Source organism: Barbatula barbatula (assembly GCF_947034865.1).
Source record: "Barbatula barbatula genome assembly, chromosome: 17".
NCBI classification, from domain to species: Eukaryota; Metazoa; Chordata; class Actinopteri; order Cypriniformes; family Nemacheilidae; genus Barbatula; species Barbatula barbatula.
Genome location: NC_136780.1, coordinates 19,310,111 through 19,329,569, shown reverse-complemented (window position 1 = coordinate 19,329,569; position 19,459 = coordinate 19,310,111). Strand labels below are relative to the sequence as shown.

The following is a 19,459-nucleotide window of genomic DNA, read 5'->3' as shown; positions in this document are numbered from 1 at the left end:
GTATTGTTGTAGTCCAATACAGAGGAGGTCTAGCTGTCTAAGTCTGTGTGAGAGACACTGGTGGCCTGAGAAGCAAACATACTCCAGTCTGTGTGTAGAAACATTTCCTGGAGAGGGAAGTCTGCCCCTGTAAGCCACACCTTGATGGTCTACACTGATGGCTTCACATGATTTATGAGAGGTGAATACTTGGGGTGAGGAACAAAGAAAGGTGATCAGATTGACCCAGATGGGGGAGGGGGGTTGCGACATAAGCTTCAGCCATGTTTGTATAGACATGATCCAAAGTTTTGTTTCCTCTTGTGTGGCAGCAAACATGCTGGTGAAATTTAGGGTGCACTGTCTTTAAGTTAGAGTGATTAAAGTCCCCCGTAACGATAAATGCAGCCTCCGGGTGAGCAGTCTGTTGTTTACTGATGCTGGTGTGGTGTTAGCTTTAGCTTAGCTCTTAGCCCTCCACGCTTCCCCCGCCTTTGTTTATGATCTGGACGCCGCCGGCGAGCACTTCCGCCCAGCCGTGTGGGGTGCGTTGCATCGGTGTTCTGGCGATCTCAGGGACAAGTTGAATGTTGCTGATAAAACTTCCGGAAATGCGCAAACCGATATCCAAAAGCTCATGCCGGGTGTACGATGTTAATGCACAACTATTCTGCACGAACAGACCCAAGATGAGCACGAAAAACACTATATAAACGGTCAGGCAGGGCGAGAAAACATCCACAAATACTGCTTGCAACTTAGCAACATCCATGATCTGGGAGGACGAAAGGTGACCCTCCCCCCTCTGGGGCCAGAGCGAGTGATTGAACTTTGTTGTTCACTTTTGGTCCAAGATCATCCATTCTACTCACTGTCGTCGTCAAAAGCATTTTTCGACGGCTCTTTGGTATGACTAACTGTGTTGTATCCGTCACAGGCCCCGGCTCCACCTCTCCCACCTGCACGACCGCCCCATCCGCCGCCCTTTGTTCGGCCAAGAGACTTCCGTGTACAATTATCCCAAATATGCCCAGAACATTGGCCAATTCGTCTCCAAGATTAACGGATGTCGGAGTGGCTTGTTAACAGACACCGCTACACCATGCTTTTGGCCCCGAAATTGTATGGTCAGTAACACTAAAGGGTAGTTCACCACATCCCACATCTGCAACAAAAAACTCCCTCGGGGTCCTGGGAAAGGGAACAGGTTTGGGGCGAGAGGTGGTGGATACAGAGGAAGAGAGAAAGATGGTAGAGGTACGCCGACCCCCTGGGCATGCCACCAACTGGTCCCCAGCCAGCCCGATGGCCTTGGTCAGTAATGTCGGTCGATGACACTGGACCCATTGGGCGGTCTTCCTGGGTAACCGCCCCATGAACTGTTCCAGTGTCACCTTATCCAGGATGGTCTTGACGTCGCTTCCTCCGGGCATCCCGGAGCTGGTGAGCAAAGGAGAAGGGTTGGCCGCACTCCCCATGCTCCAGTGAGCGGAAGCGCTGCCGATGCTTCTCCGGTTCGTCCTCCCAAGTTTCCCTGAGGACGTCCAGCACCCCACATAGAGAAGCTCAAAGGGGGAAAACCCTGTGGAGGGTTGGGGGACCTCGTGCACAGCAAATAATAGGGGCCACAGCCATCCATCTCAAAATTTGGCTTCTACGTGAATGAACTTTCAGATCATGGTTTTCAATGTGCGGTCAAAGCGTACGACCAGACCATCTGTTTGTGGGTGGTAGACGCTGGTGCGGATCATCCCAATAATTCAAAAAATTTTAGAAGTGTTCGTGACATGAGCACGGTGAGAGCCATTTTTGGGATTCTCACGCATGAGATTAATCGAAACAGGGCATCCACTACGCTTTTTCGCAGAAATACTGCGGAGCGCCACTGCCTCTGGGTATCGCGTTGTATAGTCCAAAGTGATGCCCTCCTGCAGATCATTCTACAGCCCAACCAGGTCCATTCCAATTATCTCGAAGGGGACCTGTTCGAGAGGGAGAGGGCACAATGGTGCTTTTGGGGTGGCCGGTGGGTTTACCAGCTGACATTCACGAGCAAGTTCTCGTAAAAGCCTGGCCATCGGATTAGAATGACCCGCCTGGAAAATCATTTCCAGACGCCTCTTTGGTATGACTAATTGGGTCGTTTCCTGCTTTGACTGAGCGTCTTTGGTCACTCGATACAACCTGTCTTTTTAAAATAAGATTTTTCCTCTCAACAGCGCTCCATTCCCCTGATTCAGTTTTAATTTGGCCCCAGCTCAGCCTCTCCCAGCTGCACAAATGCCCCATTCGGCTGCTCTCGGTTCCACCAAGAGAAATCCGCACACAAATGCCCCAATGCAACAGTAAATTCCGGCCAATTCGTCCCCAAAATTAGCGAATGTTGGAGGTATGGGTTAACAAACACCTCTACGCTATACTTTTGCACCCGTAATTGTATAGCCAATGACACTAAGGGATAGTTCAACACATCCCTGTGCACAAACTGTACCTTTACCATGTGGCCCGTACCTAATGCCGCGGATTGAATCAGGCTTTGGTGAATTGAGGTGGTCGATAAAATTACCCTGATCCTCCCCGCAATCCTATTGGCAGGAAGTAGGCCAAGAGACGGGTGAGAAGAGGGGGAAGGGAAGGGAGAGTTGGTGGTCCACTGTATCATCCTGCGCCTCTGGGTGGGTGGAGATCCCGTTCCCGTCATCACCTGGGAGCAGACCTGGGAAAGGTCGGGGGAAAGATGGGGAAGACAAATGGGGAGAGAGATTGCAGGGGCCACCATTTGGTCCTCCGCCATTAGAGGTGGCTCTTTCCAGTCTCAGGGCTTTAATGACAGAGAGCAGCGGAGTCTCGGTGGAATGAGCATTCTTGAAACCAGGCTGGTTGCTGTCCAGAAGGTTGTTCGACGTGAGAAAGGAGGAGAGCTGGTTACATACACCCTCAAGAGTTTTAGCAATAAAGGGGAGATACCGTTGTGTAGTTATCCAACAGTGCTATATTAAGGGTGGATTTCTTCAGTAGTGGGGTAATACGGGCCTCTTTGAAGACTATGGGGAAATGTATCAGTGGTGAGAGACGAGTTAATAATGTGGGTCAGAGCGGGAACAACCAATGGAGAGATGGGTGGGGATGGGATCTAGCGGGCAGGTAGTTGGGTGGTTAGAAGACATGACCTTAGAAACATCATCTTCAGGTAGGAGGCAGAAAGAGTGGAGTGAGCGTGTGTCGGGGGTTGGGCATGTTCATGAGGCGGCGTTGCAGAGAACTGACTGCTGATGATGGTTGTTTTCTTTACGAAGAAAGATGCAAAATCATCAGCTCTAAAGTCCGATGGAGGTGAGGGGGGCAAGCGGGCAAAGAAGAGCAGAGAAGGTTTTAAAGAGAGTACAAGAGTCAGGAGAGTTGTTGATTTTAGCGTGGTTGTACTGAGTTTTCACAGAGGAAATATCAGCAGAGAAAGAGGAGAGACTGATAGAGACAGAGGTCAGTAGGATCTTTAGATTTGCCCCACTTTCTCTAAGCAAACCTGAGCGTGGCGCGTGCTCACAGAGAACATCAGATAACCAGGGGGCAGAAGGGGATACCTAGATATAAGAGGCCATAAGCTGTCTACGCAGATGGTTAGTGTCAAGCAAATAGTGTCTGTGACGCTGTTAGTATCCAAGAGAAAGAGCTGTTCAGAGGGAGGGAGCGCAGCGGAGTCCGCAGAGGACAAGCGGGAGGGAGAGAGTGATCGTAGGTTGCGGCGGATTGTGACCAGTGGGGAAGCATTTGTAGTGTCTGGAGAAGTTAGGTCGAGATCAAGAGTGATAAGGAAATGATCAGACGTGTGCAGCGGGGTGACCTGGGAGTGATGAGTGGAGCAGTAGTGTGTGTAGATAAGATCTAGTTGATTACCAGATTTATGGGTTGCTGAAGTGGGAACTTGCTTGAGGTCAAGGTCAGGTTGTTGAAGTCGGTAGCCTGTGGATTTTTAAGGTGGATGTTGAAGTCTCCAAGTATCACCAGAGGAGTACCATCCTCCAAGAAATGTCCAGGCTGACCTGGGGGACGATAGATAACTACAACATGAGTTTTAACAGAGTGGATGACAGTAACAGCATGAGACTCGAAGGAGATGATGTCACATGAGGGTGCCAGCTGTTTGAATTTCCAGTCGTTAGGAATAAGTTGACCAGTTCCTCCACCCCTCCCTGATATGCGTGGGCGAAAGTGTAGTTATTGGATAGGGCAGCCTGTGTGGCTAAAAGAGCTGTGATGAAATCTGCTGTGTACAGTTAAAATTTTAAACCATATTTATCCATTCAACCACTTTTTGCACAATACATTCAATTGGTTGAATATTTTTTTTACTTTTTGTCAAATTGACATCGAAACGATAGATCATATCAGATATTTGTACTGCTTTTTAAAATTGGATTCAATAAAAAAATATTTCAGCAAATCCTTTGAGTATAACCTTTGTTAAGGTAGGTGTATCTTGAATGACAAGAACTATTTGATTGTGTTCTGAATTATACAGTTAATATAAGTTAGACCACATTTCAATAGCTGGTATAATGATTTAAGAATAATGGTAAATTCTCGTAGGTTTATGACAAAAACAAAAGCCCATTATTTTATTTATGTCTTGGATAGGTTTCTGTTATTAGATTAAGACCCTCAAACACTAGGAGATTTCTTACATTTGTAATGTAGTATGGCATATATGTTTGTATTGGGCTTTGTCCATTAATACAAATAAAATAAAAAACGCTCTTAAGCAGTCACGTCACAGGAAAATAAGTGAACGGTGTCCCAATGTGAAGTAAGACCCACTCATCGATTTAATCATACACTAGACCTGATTATATCTCACAAAGCCAATCTAACCTGTATAGATATTATGCCTCAAAGCGATGATGTCACCGATCACTATCTTATAACAGGCACATTGCGCACTGCAGGAATCAGCCCTTTAACTCGTTATCGACAGGGTAGAACAATTACCTCCACTACTAAAGATAGTTTTGCAAAGAGCTTTCCAGATCTGACTCCATTAATAACCTATACCAATAAATAAAGAATCGCTCGATGACATGACCAGAAAATTAGGCACTATTTTCTCTAATACATTAGAAGCTGTCGCACCTTAAAAAAGTCAACCCCAATTTTATCAACCCTTCACTGGCTACCCATTAAGTATCGTATAGACTTTAAAGTTCTTTTAATCACTCACTTATAAAGCCTTAAAGGGCTTATCCCCTACCTACCTCACAGAGCTTCTATCACACTACAACCCACCACGCTCTCTAAGATCTCAAAACTCAGGACTTTTGATAATACTTAGAATAACAAAAAAATTTACTAAAAAAAACTAAAGCTGATTTGGAACAATGCAAATTGTGAAAAGCACTATATAAATCAAATTGAACGGAATTGAATTGAAGTTAGCCAGGGTCCTTACCAGTGCCCGGACCGTTTACATGATATACTCTGATTAATGACCTCAGGAACCAAGGTGCTGATCTAGACACGGGTGCATTGTAAATAAAATAAACAGATTTATTCACGCTAGAAAAAGTGTTTAAAACGGTTATAATTTATTTTGTAGTATTGATTCTACATTATCTACAGTATGTGAAAATTAAAATCCACTGCAGGCAATCCACTGCAGGAAAATAACTGAGGTTATCATTGATAGAGTTTTGTGAACTCTTCTGCAAGGGCTCGATACTTTTTTGGAGGCCTGTTAATGTTGATACATAAAATGCGTGGGGCACCTTTCAACACAATACCTAGATATTCAAAGGACAAGTACTGAACAAATGACATTTGCTTGCACTTATAGGTAATCTTTAAATAGAGCAGCTACACCTTCACCTCATGAAAGCAAAGTTAGGAGGGGCTGTTTCATTGAGGACTGTTGGACTACAGCTGTCTTCTAGCCATGTTTAATTTAAAAACATAAAATCCAGGTTGCTTGTAACGGTGGCGACCCGATGATACAAATAAACTTAACTAATGATGGTTAATTCTGATGAAGGTCAAATTAGTTCGGGCGCCAGACAGGCAATCCTGTCAATGGTTAAACAAATATTCCCAGATAGCCATAGTATTGCCACTCGTTACATAACAAATTCACTTTTTCTAACAAAAAAAAAAATCACAAAAACATAGAATTTGGGGTTAGAGTGTTGTATTTCAAAAATGGAGAGAGAAACCAAAAAATATTAAACACAATCCACTCATTTATAAACGGAGAATCACAACCATGATATATAAACTGAGCTCACAATCATTTTAGTTACAAGAGTCACAGATTCCCAAAAGATTCAAAAATGTTGATCAAAAAAAAAAACAAAGGCGAAACAAACTGAGGTTAAACAAAATTAAACAAATTAAATACAATAAATGACAAAGAAAATCGGAGGTACACTACTCACGTCGTAGTTATAGAAAGTAACTAAGTGAATAGGAAAATGTGGAAAATGCTGAGGCCAATCGTGTGGTTGTGTGTGGGGAAAAGTCCAGCCGGTTTGAATGCACGGACGCCGCCACTGTCAGCAAAGAGACTATACAGACCCCGCGGGTTGAAAACGCTCAGCGCTGGAAACCTCGTGAGTTTGCGAGTGTAAGTTTCCAGCTACACTCCCGCGTCCACTCCAGCAAAGGCAGAGCATTCACTCAACTGCGGAATACGTTACAGCCGTCAAGGTAAGGGGAAGCGCGTTCACCGTCAGATTCCTTTTAACCGGTCTCCCATTTACCGCAGACGTGTTGGCTTTTGATCGCGCATGGATATAGGCTTTTCTTGAATTTCATCACTCCAGCACAACCTCGAACACCACACAAAAATTAACTTCCTTTCCCCCCCATTTCAGTTTACGTTTCTCCTTTTATGTGCTTACCTCATTTCCTTTTCCAATCTGGAGAACGGAAATGGGTGGAGACTATATTTGTTTTTATTTTGGTGTTTCAGCTTTGTTACATGCTTGTGGTTATTTGTCATGGTTCTGTCTCACATTGTCTTGCTTTTATTGACCATGACAGAGCCTCATGTTTTATGTGGAGAGAGACAATTATGGCCATTACATACACTCTCTCCAGTCTCGTCTCTGTTACCGTCCTATTGTCTCCTCATTATTGCTTGTTAATTAGTTCATGGCCTACACCTGTTCCCCTCTTGATTTTCCCTTGTTTAATGCCCTAGTGTCAGATGTTGCATTTGTCACCTGTCTATAGTCTAGACTAGTCTAGTCTAGAGTTGTATTTAGTTTTGTCTAGTTTAGGGTAGTCAGTTTATGTTCATGTTCCTGTGTACCCCCTCGTGGGTGTTTCTTTCATGTTTTGTATTTATTATTAAACCCTGTGTTAACCCCCTTACCGAACTTGGGTCCTCTTGTGTCCGCAACACGTCCCTGACATTATTAATTCATTGATCAGGAATGATTTGCTTTTAGTGAACGAATGCTTGGAAATGCTGATTTGAAGCCATAACTGTTTGTCCATAAAGAAATCTTAGTTTGACACCTAATAGGTTGCAGAGTCGATGGGTTAGCTGTATGGCTTGAGATGGCCTTAGACTTTCTATCACGTGATAAAACAGAAATAGAGAAATCTACAGGCACACTGGGTTCCCGCTTGTTCTGTAAACATTTATCAATGTTGCTACTATTGTAGCAGGGATCAGACACATCACTGGGAGCTGTTAACGGTTTACCAGAAGATGTAGGAGGGTTTTTGGCCCTGGCGTTGTGGCAGTGGCTGGAGAGCTCTCGCCGGAGGAGGATGGTGAGTTTGGCCCACATGCTTTAGTGGTTGTGGGGCCCGCCATTTTACGGTTGCAGCGGAAGAGTGGCAGAGTTTTGTCCTAGCATACATTTTACATACACTTTTATCCAAAGCGACTTACAAGTATTTTTTTTTTACAGTGGCACATTACTGCAGAGCAATCAGGCATAAGGTGCCTTGCTCAAGTGATGACCTGCTGGCACTGAGATTTGAACCTGCAACCTTCTGATTACAAGCCCAACACTCTAACCACTAGGCCACATCAGTTGTTATGATCTCGATGCGTAAGGCTCAGCCAGCATGGTGTCCGTGAGCAGAGCTTGTTTTGGCTATGGTTTTATCAATGTCCTCGTAGGGTGTGTCAAGCACATGACGACTTGGAAACTGATGTGAAGTCCTTTGGTCACTCATACTTTGTTCGGGTGTGTGTGGACTTGCACACTCTGCTGAAGGGAGAAGTTGATATTGTCCCTTACTGTAGCAGTCTTGCACCAAGATTGTTTAGGTGGAGGCCATCTGGTTTGAACAGTTTACTGTGACCCCAGAAAAGATTGAAGTTGTCAATGAAGTTACAAGCTTAATGTGAGACAATTGTTATCCCTGGAATAAGTGCTTGTTCTTAACAGTAGCAAGTGTTAATTACAAGGTTTGACAGGAATGCAGGCTTCCCCCGGCCGTTGTTTATGTACGTTAAATCTTAAGCATTTTAAAAAGTAATTTGGCTCGTCTCCCCGACCGCAGATTCAGGTTTAAATAGATTTCAGATTTTACAACATCGTGATTCCAACAAGTGTTTCACTTTCATCACGTGCCGAGGGCTGCAAATTGCGTCGTAAGCAAATACGAACAAAGCAAATGGGTGTAAAACATCACACTGTACAGATCATCAGAATAGCCTGACTTTAAAACTGCATGTATGCATATGACGCTGATGCAATTTTATGAAAAAACGGACATGTAAAATATTACATTGTATATTTATTGTTGGATGAAAAGTAAATGTTTCAATAAATACATTTGAAATGCAATGACTTGACTGTTGTGTTGATCATGACAATGCAATTTAATGTAAAATAATCCAATAAATATAAAGGTTAGGTTGCATGGGATTCTACCTTTGAACAAAAGATGCGACAAACACAATCTTTAATGGAGTCAGATAAACATTTCAACTAAAGCACGTCATCCTTCAGCTGGTCAATGGTTCAAAGCAACAGCATAGACCTCCAGCCCTTCTTTATAATATATGATTCACAAATAAAGCCACAAATAATAATTTAATAATAATTAAAAGAGATGTGATTGTAAACTTTGACATTGCAGATAAGAAAATATGTCTGTTTGTCTGAAGCCACATACAAAACCTTTTTAAAATCAAAGGAAAACATGTCACCATCAGGACACTAGAGGTCTGGAGCAACACAGTTGAAGCACTTGAGTGCAACCTCGTAGCCTAGAAAACATGCCTGAAACACAAAGCGTAAGAACTTTTCAATTCTCATGGCAGCATTGAAGAATCACTCAAATCCACTGATGTCAGGACTGAATCATTTCAAATACTTTTATATTTTATACAAGTATCAAAGTCAATGACATGCAATCAGTGTTATGCACTGTAGCTCAGTGGTAGCTCAAATAGCTTTTCTGTAGCTCTGTGGTAAGAGCATTGTGTTAGCAACGCAAGGTTGTTGGTTGAATCCCAGGGGATTGCAGATACCTATGTATAAATGTATAGGATAATACAATGTAAGTCGCTTTGGATAAAAGCATCTGCCAAATGCAGAAATGTAAATGTAAATACATTTAAATGACATAACCGAGGAGCTACATATGGTAACTTGGTTCAGATCATATATGACATAATAGCTATTCTTTCAGAAAACCTCATCCGCACACAACTACCATCCACTGTAGTGACCTCTATTAATATATGGGCTAAAATCAAACACTGATAGAACAAGGAATAGATCGCCTAAAATGTAAACGTGGTCATAATTTTTTATTTGTTCTGCAATGACAGTGTAGATCTCTCAAAGTGTTTTGCAAGGCATGCAACCAAATTTGGGGACAAACAAACTAAAATGTAATACATATTTCATTAAAACTGGGTTAGGGTTCAATTCAGAGTATGAAATACTACACTTCACATGTTCACTACACATGAAGAAACTGATTTAACCAACACAAGTAAATATACAAAAAAACCTAAATATTTTCTGTCAACTTCCTTGCATATTGAGAGTGGTTATCTACTCACGGCATTGGCAGGAAAAGCTCGTAACATGACTGCGCTCAGACCTTTGTAGAGACCCCGAGCACCTTCCTTCCGTAACAGAGTTCCCAACACATCTCTTAAACCCTGAAAGCGGCCGTCAGTATCTGCGGGACAGTAAGCCATGCCTCAAATTTACTAAATTTTTCATCTCCTAATCAAAAAAGGAACATGTTGGAGTGAAACATTGAATCTCCAATTTGTGCTCTTTTAAAGCATTACTGTTATGGTGTATAGACAGAACCCAAGCGCAGGCAGCGGTTTGCTAAATAACAAAACCTTTATTAAAACAAAGACCCTCGATGGCGAAAACATGAACACAAACAAGACTGAAAACTAAAACTTTCCACAAGGGGGACAAAACAAACAAGGTCTTAAGAATAACAAACTAAGTCCACAAACTTGAGTCCAGGGAACAGGAACACGGGTAATCCAGACAGACTAGGAAGGGTAAGTGTGCAAAGTGTGCAAAATGAACCGACCAGGGACAGAGGGGAAACTGGGGCTTGATAAAGGGAAACACTAACAAGGACTGATGACACAGGGAGAGTGGCCGCAGGTGACGTGGATGAAACACTAAGGGAAAGCTAACAGGAGGATTGCACGAGGCAGGTGAGGGGACTGAAACACTAAGGAAAAGATGGACCAGGGCTGGAGACAAGACTAACACTAATGGACCGCTAACCGGGGAAACAAGGGGGCGGGACTAAAGGACGTGACACCGGAGAGAGAGCGTGGCTTCTCAAACCAAAACAATGCTCTTTCTCCACACAAAACACATGGGACTGACATGATCCTGCCACAAGACTCGAAAACCAAGACAAGGAGAGGCAGGATCATGACAATTACTCACCCCACACATGATGTGCCTGTGGCTTTTACAAATATGTAACCAATGAGAAGTATATATTGCTTATAAAAACAACATGAGACAAAAATCTAATTTTACATCGAAGTTAAACAATTGACAGAGAAAATTTTTGAGTAGATATTCTTGACATGTATTTATATCACATAACTTTGTAGCACAACAAAGTGATTAGGAACATGAAATTGTGCTTTCATCAATTCCTGAAGGATTGAAGAGATATTGTGTGGAGAAATGGTCTCTGATCTCTATCCATGTGTTCTCCAACCTCATCTGGAAAAGTTAGGATGCAAAGAGATCTGAATTAAAGACATGCACTGTGGCACTTTCCATTGTTTTTTCATGTAAAATGCTTGTTTACTGTATCAAGTTGACATGGCAATTTCTGTTATCTAAAGTGGGTGATCGAGACTCTTGCGTCCCGTTCTGTAATTTCTAAACCATCAGCTCTGTGAATAAATCGCTAACGGTTGTACTATGGTGGTTAACCAGCGAGTTATGTCATTATGTCATTCTTCAGGAAGCGCACACCTGGAATGGGTAAACTGCTATGTGTGTGTTTTGTTTTCTTTGTTTGTTAGGTTGTTAGCTAGCTGTATAGCATCTTCAGAGTGATGGAGTTGCGAGGACAGCATAGGCCGAGTTAGTTTAGTGGCAGAGTGATACAAACAGTATGTGAAGTGGATGCCATGGTGACTCTGGTGGAATATTGTATGGCTCACAGCCAATCAACTGTTTTATAAATATATATAGAGAGAGCCGTAAATAAAAACTTTGACAACACAAGGTTTCATTTTTCAATAAATAACACTTGTGGAGATTTGAGGTTTTGGAGATCATTTGAGCTCTATCCACCTTTTTGTGCCCATGGAAATGATAAAAGGGCGAAGTGCTTTGAAATTATTGAAGCACTAAAGCACAGAGTTACGCAACTTTACCAGTTCTTTGACACAGACATCAACTGTTCACATTTCTAAAGGCGTAGGTAAGAACAGAAACAGGAGAGCCAGAATCAAACAGTAAATCCGATTTTAAACCACACCAGCCATAAATAAACCTGATCCAAGAAACTCCATTTTTAACCATTATCTCTAACACTTGACACATTTCGCCCTCCATGGAGATGTGAAGAAAAGGTGGCCAGACTACCGTGGGAAGTGTCTGTTTGGTACCTGTTTGGTACTTTGACTTCAGCACATCTGCAGGCAACGCTATTAGCCAGTTTAAAACACCAGCGGTCCCACCTGCCAGGAGAACTCTCCATGTGCTGAGCTGGTGAACACTGAGAGAGAAAAACACTATTACATTCTAATCCTCATGGTACTCTAGAATAGAATAGAACTATAGAATATAACTTTATTAGCATTGTTTAAGAAACAATGAAATACAGGTTAGCAGCTCTTCTGGAAGACGTGAACAATTACGAAACACAATTATATTATAAGTTATAAGAAATAAAAAATATACAGTTAAATGTAATAGCAGCCAAAGACCTATATAGAGTACATAGACAAAGGCATACATACACACAAAAATATAAACACTCTGAGGTAGTGCAGTGACAGTGCAAGTAAAGTACTGTAATAGCGCAGCAGAGCTTGGACACATCTAGTGACTCTTACCTCTCTCCTTCAGGGGTCAGAACATTTTTTAAGTACTCGTAGGTCAGAAAGTATAAACCATTGGAAGGCACGTCTGAATTGAATGGAAAAAAACTGATGTTAGTTATTCACACATTGAACTCAGCAAAAGTAATCGTCTTTCAAAAATAGTTATAAGCAATAATGTAATATAGCTTTTGTGTGTGTGTGTGTTGTGGCGGGCAGAAAGCAAAACAGACACAGTTGGTCACGGTTTTATCCCCGGAGGGTGTTTTATTGCCAACAACATCAAGCCGGGAACGGTGAGGTGAGAGCTGTGGGGGAATAAGCTTGTTTCCCAGAGTGCTTCCAGTCGTGCGTGATCCTGGGGTGTGCATGAGTGTTTTGTGGTGTCTGCCGATCGTTGGCCGCTGGTCTCTGTAAAGACAGAAAAACCGCAAGGAGTGCAAGCTCAACCTTTCCTCTTCCTCCGCCACTTATATGGGCTGAGCTTTATGGGAATCAGGTGCCAACGATCGGCAGGTTCGGTGGCTTGATTGCGCCGTTTCCTTGGCGACGCTGATTGCACATTGGCCCGCTCGCCACACCCTAGACAGTCCAACTGTGTTGCCATGGAAGGCCCCAGCCCGATGGAGGTGTGTAAAGTGGAAGTCCTGGAGTGCAAGAAACCACCTGGTAAGTCGAAGTGTCCTTCGCCTTGGCCATCCAGGTCAAGTGACGAAGGTAGAGCTCCTACACAGCAGGTAATAGCGGAGCGCCAGGACTGCTCACTTTATGGCGAGAGCCTCCTTTTCCACCGTGGCATATAGGGTCTCCGCGGGAGGAAATGGGCTTCCGACTGATATAAACTACTGGGTGTTCCTCTCCATCCTTGGACTGCGATTAGACCGCTCCCAGCCCAGTGTCGGAAACGTCCACCTGGAGGGTAAAGGGACAGCCGAAGTCTGGGGCATGATGCACGGGTGAGGCAGACAGCGCCTGCTGTAGTGCCCGCAACGCCGTTTCGGGCCCACTGGATCTTCTCCGGCTGCCACTTTTTGGTCAGGTTGGTCAGGGGGCTGGCTAGAGAAGAGAAAGCAGGTATGAAACACCAGTAGCACAGGGCTAGCCCGAGGAAGGCACGTACCTGGGTCTTGGTGGTCGGTCGAGGGGTTCTGGGTACTGGGCTTCGGCTAGGCCCAGGCGGCACTTCCTCGGGTTTCGCGATCAGCCCCGGCAGCCGGAGATCCAGTAGCTGACTGGGATCCTGGACTGGTGAGGCAGAGCCTGCAGCAAGCGGTCGATGACCCCTCTCTGCTAGCTGGGAGGCTGTAGATTCTTCCGTCAGCAGCCAGATGTGTGCGGTCGGCATCAACTGGGCTGCCTGGGCTCGGACAGGGAGGTGCTCATCGTACGACCACAGGTGCACCAAAGGGATGCACCGAAATGAAAATCCTTGGCTGAAGCCAAATAAAAATTAAACAGTTGGCCGAACACCGAACATGGCTTTTCACATTTCTTCTATTTATGTAGCCAATTGTTTTCACTATTGGACAAACTGAATGGTCAAAATGTGCTTTTTATATTTTGTCTTCCTTTTCAATATAATACAATAAAATTTAAAAAATTAATTGATCAAAACAATTCGACTAAATAAAAAAAGAATTGAGCCCTCTCCCTTCTTTATTAGCCTATATTAGGCATATAACTGACTGCTGAAAGAATGTACTGTACTCTGAACCCCTACGAAAAAACACTTCATTTAAAAGCTCAACATTATAAAATAAAAATAAGAATAAACGGACACTCTGCTCCAGGTGGGGGCACGCACCAAGGTTAAGGCCGATCACCACCGGTCAAGACCTCCCGTATACGTTGTTGGTTCCAAAGTGTGGCTTTCTACCAAGAACATTCCGCTCCGCTCCGTTTCGAACAACTTAGCTCCTAAATTTATTGGCCCGTTTCCTGTCACCAAGGTCATTAGTCCGGTGACAGTCAGACTCAAACTTCCTCCTGCGTACAGGAGAAATCATCCGTTTTCCATATCTCCAAATGAAAACCCGTATTTTATTCTCCCATTAATCCGCCGGCCCCGGTTCCCCCACTGCCGTGACTCGTAGATGGGGAACCAGCATATTCGGTCAATCGCATTCTGGATTCGAGACGGAGGGGACACGGATTTCAGTATTTGGTGAACTGGGAAGGTTACGGTCCGGAGTGCCAGGAGACACTCCTAGGGAGAGGGGTACTGTCACGGTTGAGGAATTCATTGACTCTTCCTTGCACTGTGTTTGTGTGTGTACCTGATTGTGTGTAGGCGTGCTCGCTGATGATCCTCCAGGAGAATCAGCGCCAGCTGATTCTAATTACCATCAGATTATATATAATCTATCCTGTTTTTTTCAGATCGTTGTTTGTGGTGTTCAGTTCCTCCTCGTGTCTCCATGCTGGAATTACAACATCACTCTCCTGCCTGACTGTTACCCGTGCATCACCAGAGAGACTTTGACAATTATTATTTCTCGTTGTGAGGCTGGGCTTGCTCTGTACAATAAACCCGTCTTTACTTGCTTTTGCCTCCGCTGTTCTTATTCCTGTGACACTTGTCACATCATACCTAAAAAGATTTAAGTCTAACTAACTAATTTAAGGGTATGCATAATTATGCAATGTACTTATTTTAGTTTTTTATTTATAATAAATTTTCAAAGCTGTCACAAAACAGTTTTTATTGTGCATGGATTTTAGATAAATATAAAGTAGTTTAAGATAAGGCAGCAGCATAACAAAATGTGAATAAAATGAAGGGGGGTGAATACTTTTGCAAACGCACTGTTAATGACATTATTTTTTATACATGTTAGGTTAGAGTTTAACTTTCAGTTCGTTTTCACAAGTCTACCTACGCATCCGTTCCTAAAGGATAATGGTGAAAAATTTGCGTACAGACACACAGACACGCACGCATGTTGAGTATACACACCTCTGATTAGAGTCAGAACAGTGCCCTTGTAAACACTGCATAATCCCTGTTCTTTATAGAGTCTGAGTGCACAGTCGACAGGTCCAGCATACTTCATGTGACAGGCCGAGGACTGGATCTGAAACACAGGAGGTCAACGCTCTTTCTTTCAGTAGCACATTAGCGGTGTATTATTGAGTGTATTAGTGTGTCTGTCACCTGCCTGTAGTAAACACTTGATTCTCTCTCCGGGTGCCACGATCACAGTGGTGAAGACTCCGGCCAGCATTCCCGCCACGTAGATCTGTGTGTACCTGAGAGTGGGTCAAATTCTTTAAACACTGATCTATTTTTGCATTTAGATGAAACAGTGCTCACAATGGAGTATCACAGAGATTACATATTTTTTGTAGTGCCGCATTGCTTCCCTCGAGTGAAAGCCTATGCATGTTTCCCATAGACCTTTGGAGGACCATGAAAAATAAGCTTGTGATATTGACACGTTTTGTCTATATTTTACAGATTAACACAATATTTGCTAATTTTAGTAAATACAATCGTCAGGCTAACATGAGGCTATAAACAGACTAGAAGAACTTACTTGATTTTTTGTGTTAAGTTGTGTCAAGTGCTGCACAGTTTTTTATAGTAAATTTTACTCCCAATTTTCTTTTCAAAGTAAGAAATTAGTGAATCCTACTAGTTTCTTTTTCAGTGTACACTACGATCACTACGGTAAGCTTTATATGTGTGAAGGCATCTAACGTCCGTGCCAAAGGATGTAGTCACTTTAAGCAACCGCTGTTTTTTTACACAGGATAAAGCTTTAAAAATCACGAGCAGGTTATTACTGGTGAGTTTTATGTCATAGAATAAAATGTGAAAATATTTAGAGGTTTTTTACGACAGACCTTATTTTAGACATTTACCCCAAACACATTTAAAAAACCCACAGGCTTTGGGGCGATGGAACCAGAAGTGTGCTCGCTTCTGGGGTTTGCATAAAAAACTGGTAATCAAGGTCCGTAGCCAGCCTATTGAAAGGGGAGGTCAAATTGCTTCCTCATGTAACACTTTTGTCAGTCCATACACAGTTCATAAGTTTAAAGACCACACTAACAACAGAATAGATTTAAGAACTTTACTGAAATATTAATAATAATTCTTCTCATCATAACTTCTTGACTCTCTGTCAATACCTCTTTGCTTGCTGTATTTGTCTTGACACTTATGGATTTAGTACACTGGTCAGTTACAATCTTCTTGGGTGCAATTTGGAGAATATGTTCACAGCTTCATCCTGGTTGACTGCCATGTCCCACTATGTATGGCTATTATATTGTAGACTATTGAATGGACAATAATCACATGAAAAAAACGACTTAAATTCTGTACCTTTGGCAGTGAGAACCACCCGAACCCCTCCTGCCTACGGGCTTGTAATCTCTACGATACGCAATGTTACTCACGTGAGTGGGATGGTGGGGTCGCTCTGCAGGAACTCTTTTCCCAGCCCAAAACCAAAGAAATTCATAGCCATCATCGGGGTCACACCAGCTAGAGGTGCACCCATCCCTTTATATAGGCCAAATATCCCCTGCAGACGATCAAACAGAAAATTGTGATCGAAAGAAAAACAGACTGTGAGAAAGAGACAGAGAGAGTGGTCAGTGATTGATTCTCAACTTTTCACAATGATTTAGAATTATACAGTTGTTTTAGTTGTTGAAACTTGCCAGAAGTCTGTAAGCACATCCAGATTCAGAGATTCTGGCCCTTAGAGAAGGTTTCAGAAAGCACATCCCATACAAGAGTTGTGTCCCAAATCACATGCTATACGCTATACACAACGCTTTCCCAGATGAGGGCGGATGAAGACAAACACATACCACAATACACGCTAGTAAAAATCTATTTCTACATTGTACTTTTGATGTCATTTTGATCTGTTGATTTGATCTGTTTTGTCAGTCACCATCAGATTGTAGTGCAATCATTCTGGATTTTCTATATTGTCTTTGGTGGCTTTTGTGCATTCAAAATAACGAAAAAATATATGGCAGATGGGAATACACAGAAATTAGTTGCTATAGAATTAAGGATTAACAAAAGTCATCTTACAGTTACGAAGTATTGCAGAACAACTTTACTATTGCTTTCTAGCGTTTTACGTTTCTACGCCATCACAATGTTGTCAGAATGCCAACGTGTTTTCTGGTACCGTGATATGTGTGGCTCACAGCACAATAAAGAGAAAAGTTGATCACCTCTTTAGACACAGTTCTTCTGAAGCAGTCATATGTTCCTCTGTAGAGAGCGGAGTGCTGTGTTTGGAGGCGGACCTGTGGAAACACACACACGCATTGATCTCTGGGCCTGTGAGATAGCGCACATGTCTGTAGGAGTGCCTTTTGTCTGAGAGTGTGTGGATAAGATATCAAAAGCCTGAACAAATATTGTGACAGCGCTCCAAAATATGATCCTCTCTGAGAATGCTGAAGTGTTCCCTGAACACTGAAATTTCTTTCATCATTTACTCACGCTCATGTCATGTCAAACCTATGATTTTTAATTTTTTGCAGAACACAACAGAAGATATTTTGAAGAATGCTGATATTTAAAAAAACCTGAACTCCATTGACTTTTATTGAACACAAAACCACTGAGACATTTCTCACAATATCTTCTTTTGTGGTGCACTAAAAAAAGAATCTCATACAGATTTACCAACATATGAGGGAGAATAAATGATGAGAGAATTAATTTTGAGTTTTGACTATACCTTTATCACAAAATACTGTATAATTGTCATACAGAACTGCCAAAACTCAACTGAATAATTATAAATAATAACAGTTTACGGTGAACTGATGTACTCACACTATTAAAACACCAGTGTGTTTAATGTTCACACAGCTGAACCTATTAAACAGAAATCTAAAACATTAAAATACAAAACAATGTGTAAGAAAGGCAGACAGAGTAAATTTGGTGTTACCTTTATAGTGTCCAGCGGGTGTCCGGCGAATAAGAGACAGACACCACCGACCCCTCCAGCCATAAAGTTCTTCAGAGGAGAAACTCTTCTGTCTGACTCGACTGCAGTCATGCTCAGGCTGACATATACTGAAGAAATCTCCTCCTGCATCTGCTTTGAGTTGGTGGACTATTAACCAGTGCTTCACGTTCAATCCCAAACTATCAGCACTTTTAAAGGTCAGCATAGAGTTTTTGAATTTCGCCATTTCTCTCCTAGTCAAGCAACAGCAACATAAAATAAATCAATAAAATAATCTGAAATCTTAAAATGATCACAAACAATAAGTGTAAATGCTGAAATAGTGTTCCCCACTCCCGCTCCTGGAGTACCCCAACAAGCAAATGTTTCATGTCATTTAAATCTGACGCACTACTCAGAAGTCTTGGAGACATAAGATATACTTAGACCCCTCAATGGTGGCTGGATTGCAAGTCAACAACACCGACATTACAGTACGGGCAAAAATCTATTATAAACACATACAAATGAATGGTGAAAAATGAAAAAAATGAAAACTGTGCATCTTAACTGTATTTGCTATACACTGCCATTTCATACTGTAATGAAGCTGCCCAAAACATGAAATGTGAAGACTGATCTATTTGCAGATAAAAGTAATTTTAATGAGAAATAATTCTCACAGTTGCTCCTCTGTGCCTGAAGATTAGAAATGACAGCCCGACACCATGGTATAATGAACAAACTCAGGCTCTAAGGAAAGCAGCACGAAAGATTGAGCGCAACTTTAAGAAAACTAAATTAGAGGTATTTCGTACAGCATGGAAGGATAGTATTCGAAAATACAGGAAAACCCTAAAAACGTCTAGATCCACCTACCTTTCATCACTAATAGAAGAAAACCAGCACAACCCTAGGTTTTTATTTAACACAGTGGCAGACAGTGACAGACCTATATCGAATCTACCTGGAAAAAGTTCTGGAAAAAGTAGTCTCAACTCAAATATGTTCCTTCCTCCAAAGGAATGAC

The 19,459-nt window shown here is 42.4% G+C and overlaps 1 protein-coding gene across 3 annotated transcripts; it reads right to left on the bottom strand.

Annotated features, from left to right (window-relative positions):
• Positions 1-8,709: 8,709 nt before the first annotated feature.
• On the bottom strand, positions 8,710-18,553 carry LOC306906934 (mitochondrial carnitine/acylcarnitine carrier protein). 3 transcript variants are annotated; one of them, XM_079478693.1, is made up of 9 exons: positions 18,430-18,553; positions 17,699-17,773; positions 16,901-17,028; positions 15,655-15,745; positions 15,453-15,570; positions 12,512-12,584; positions 12,062-12,171; positions 10,007-10,128; positions 8,710-9,215 (listed from the first exon to the last, which is right to left on the bottom strand). In XM_079478693.1, the coding sequence occupies exons 1-9, from the start codon at positions 18,538-18,540 to the stop codon at positions 9,153-9,155; spliced, it is 891 nt and encodes a 296-aa protein (XP_079334819.1). In that variant the 5' UTR covers positions 18,541-18,553; the 3' UTR covers positions 8,710-9,152. The 3 variants fall into 3 exon arrangements, 2 of the variants coding, with proteins under 2 accessions (XP_079334819.1, XP_079334820.1); XR_013787869.1 differs by having other exon boundaries at positions 8,712-9,215; positions 10,007-11,162; XM_079478694.1 differs by lacking the exons at positions 8,710-9,215; positions 10,007-10,128; positions 12,062-12,171; positions 12,512-12,584 and adding an exon at positions 12,739-13,552 and having other exon boundaries at positions 18,430-18,541.
• Positions 18,554-19,459: the final 906 nt, after the last annotated feature.

Coding starts and splice junctions, on each gene's coding strand:
- LOC306906934 (XM_079478693.1), bottom strand. CDS start 18,540: ATGACTGCAGTCGAGTCAGACAGAAGAGTTTCTCCTCTGAAGAACTTT. Junction 17,774..18,429: donor ACCCGCTGGACACTATAAAG/GTAACACCAAAT, acceptor GTGTTTCCACAG/GTCCGCCTCCAAACACAGCA. Junction 10,129..12,061: donor GAAGTCAAAGTACCAAACAG/GTACCAAACAGA, acceptor ACTGTCCCGCAG/ATACTGACGGCCGCTTTCAG.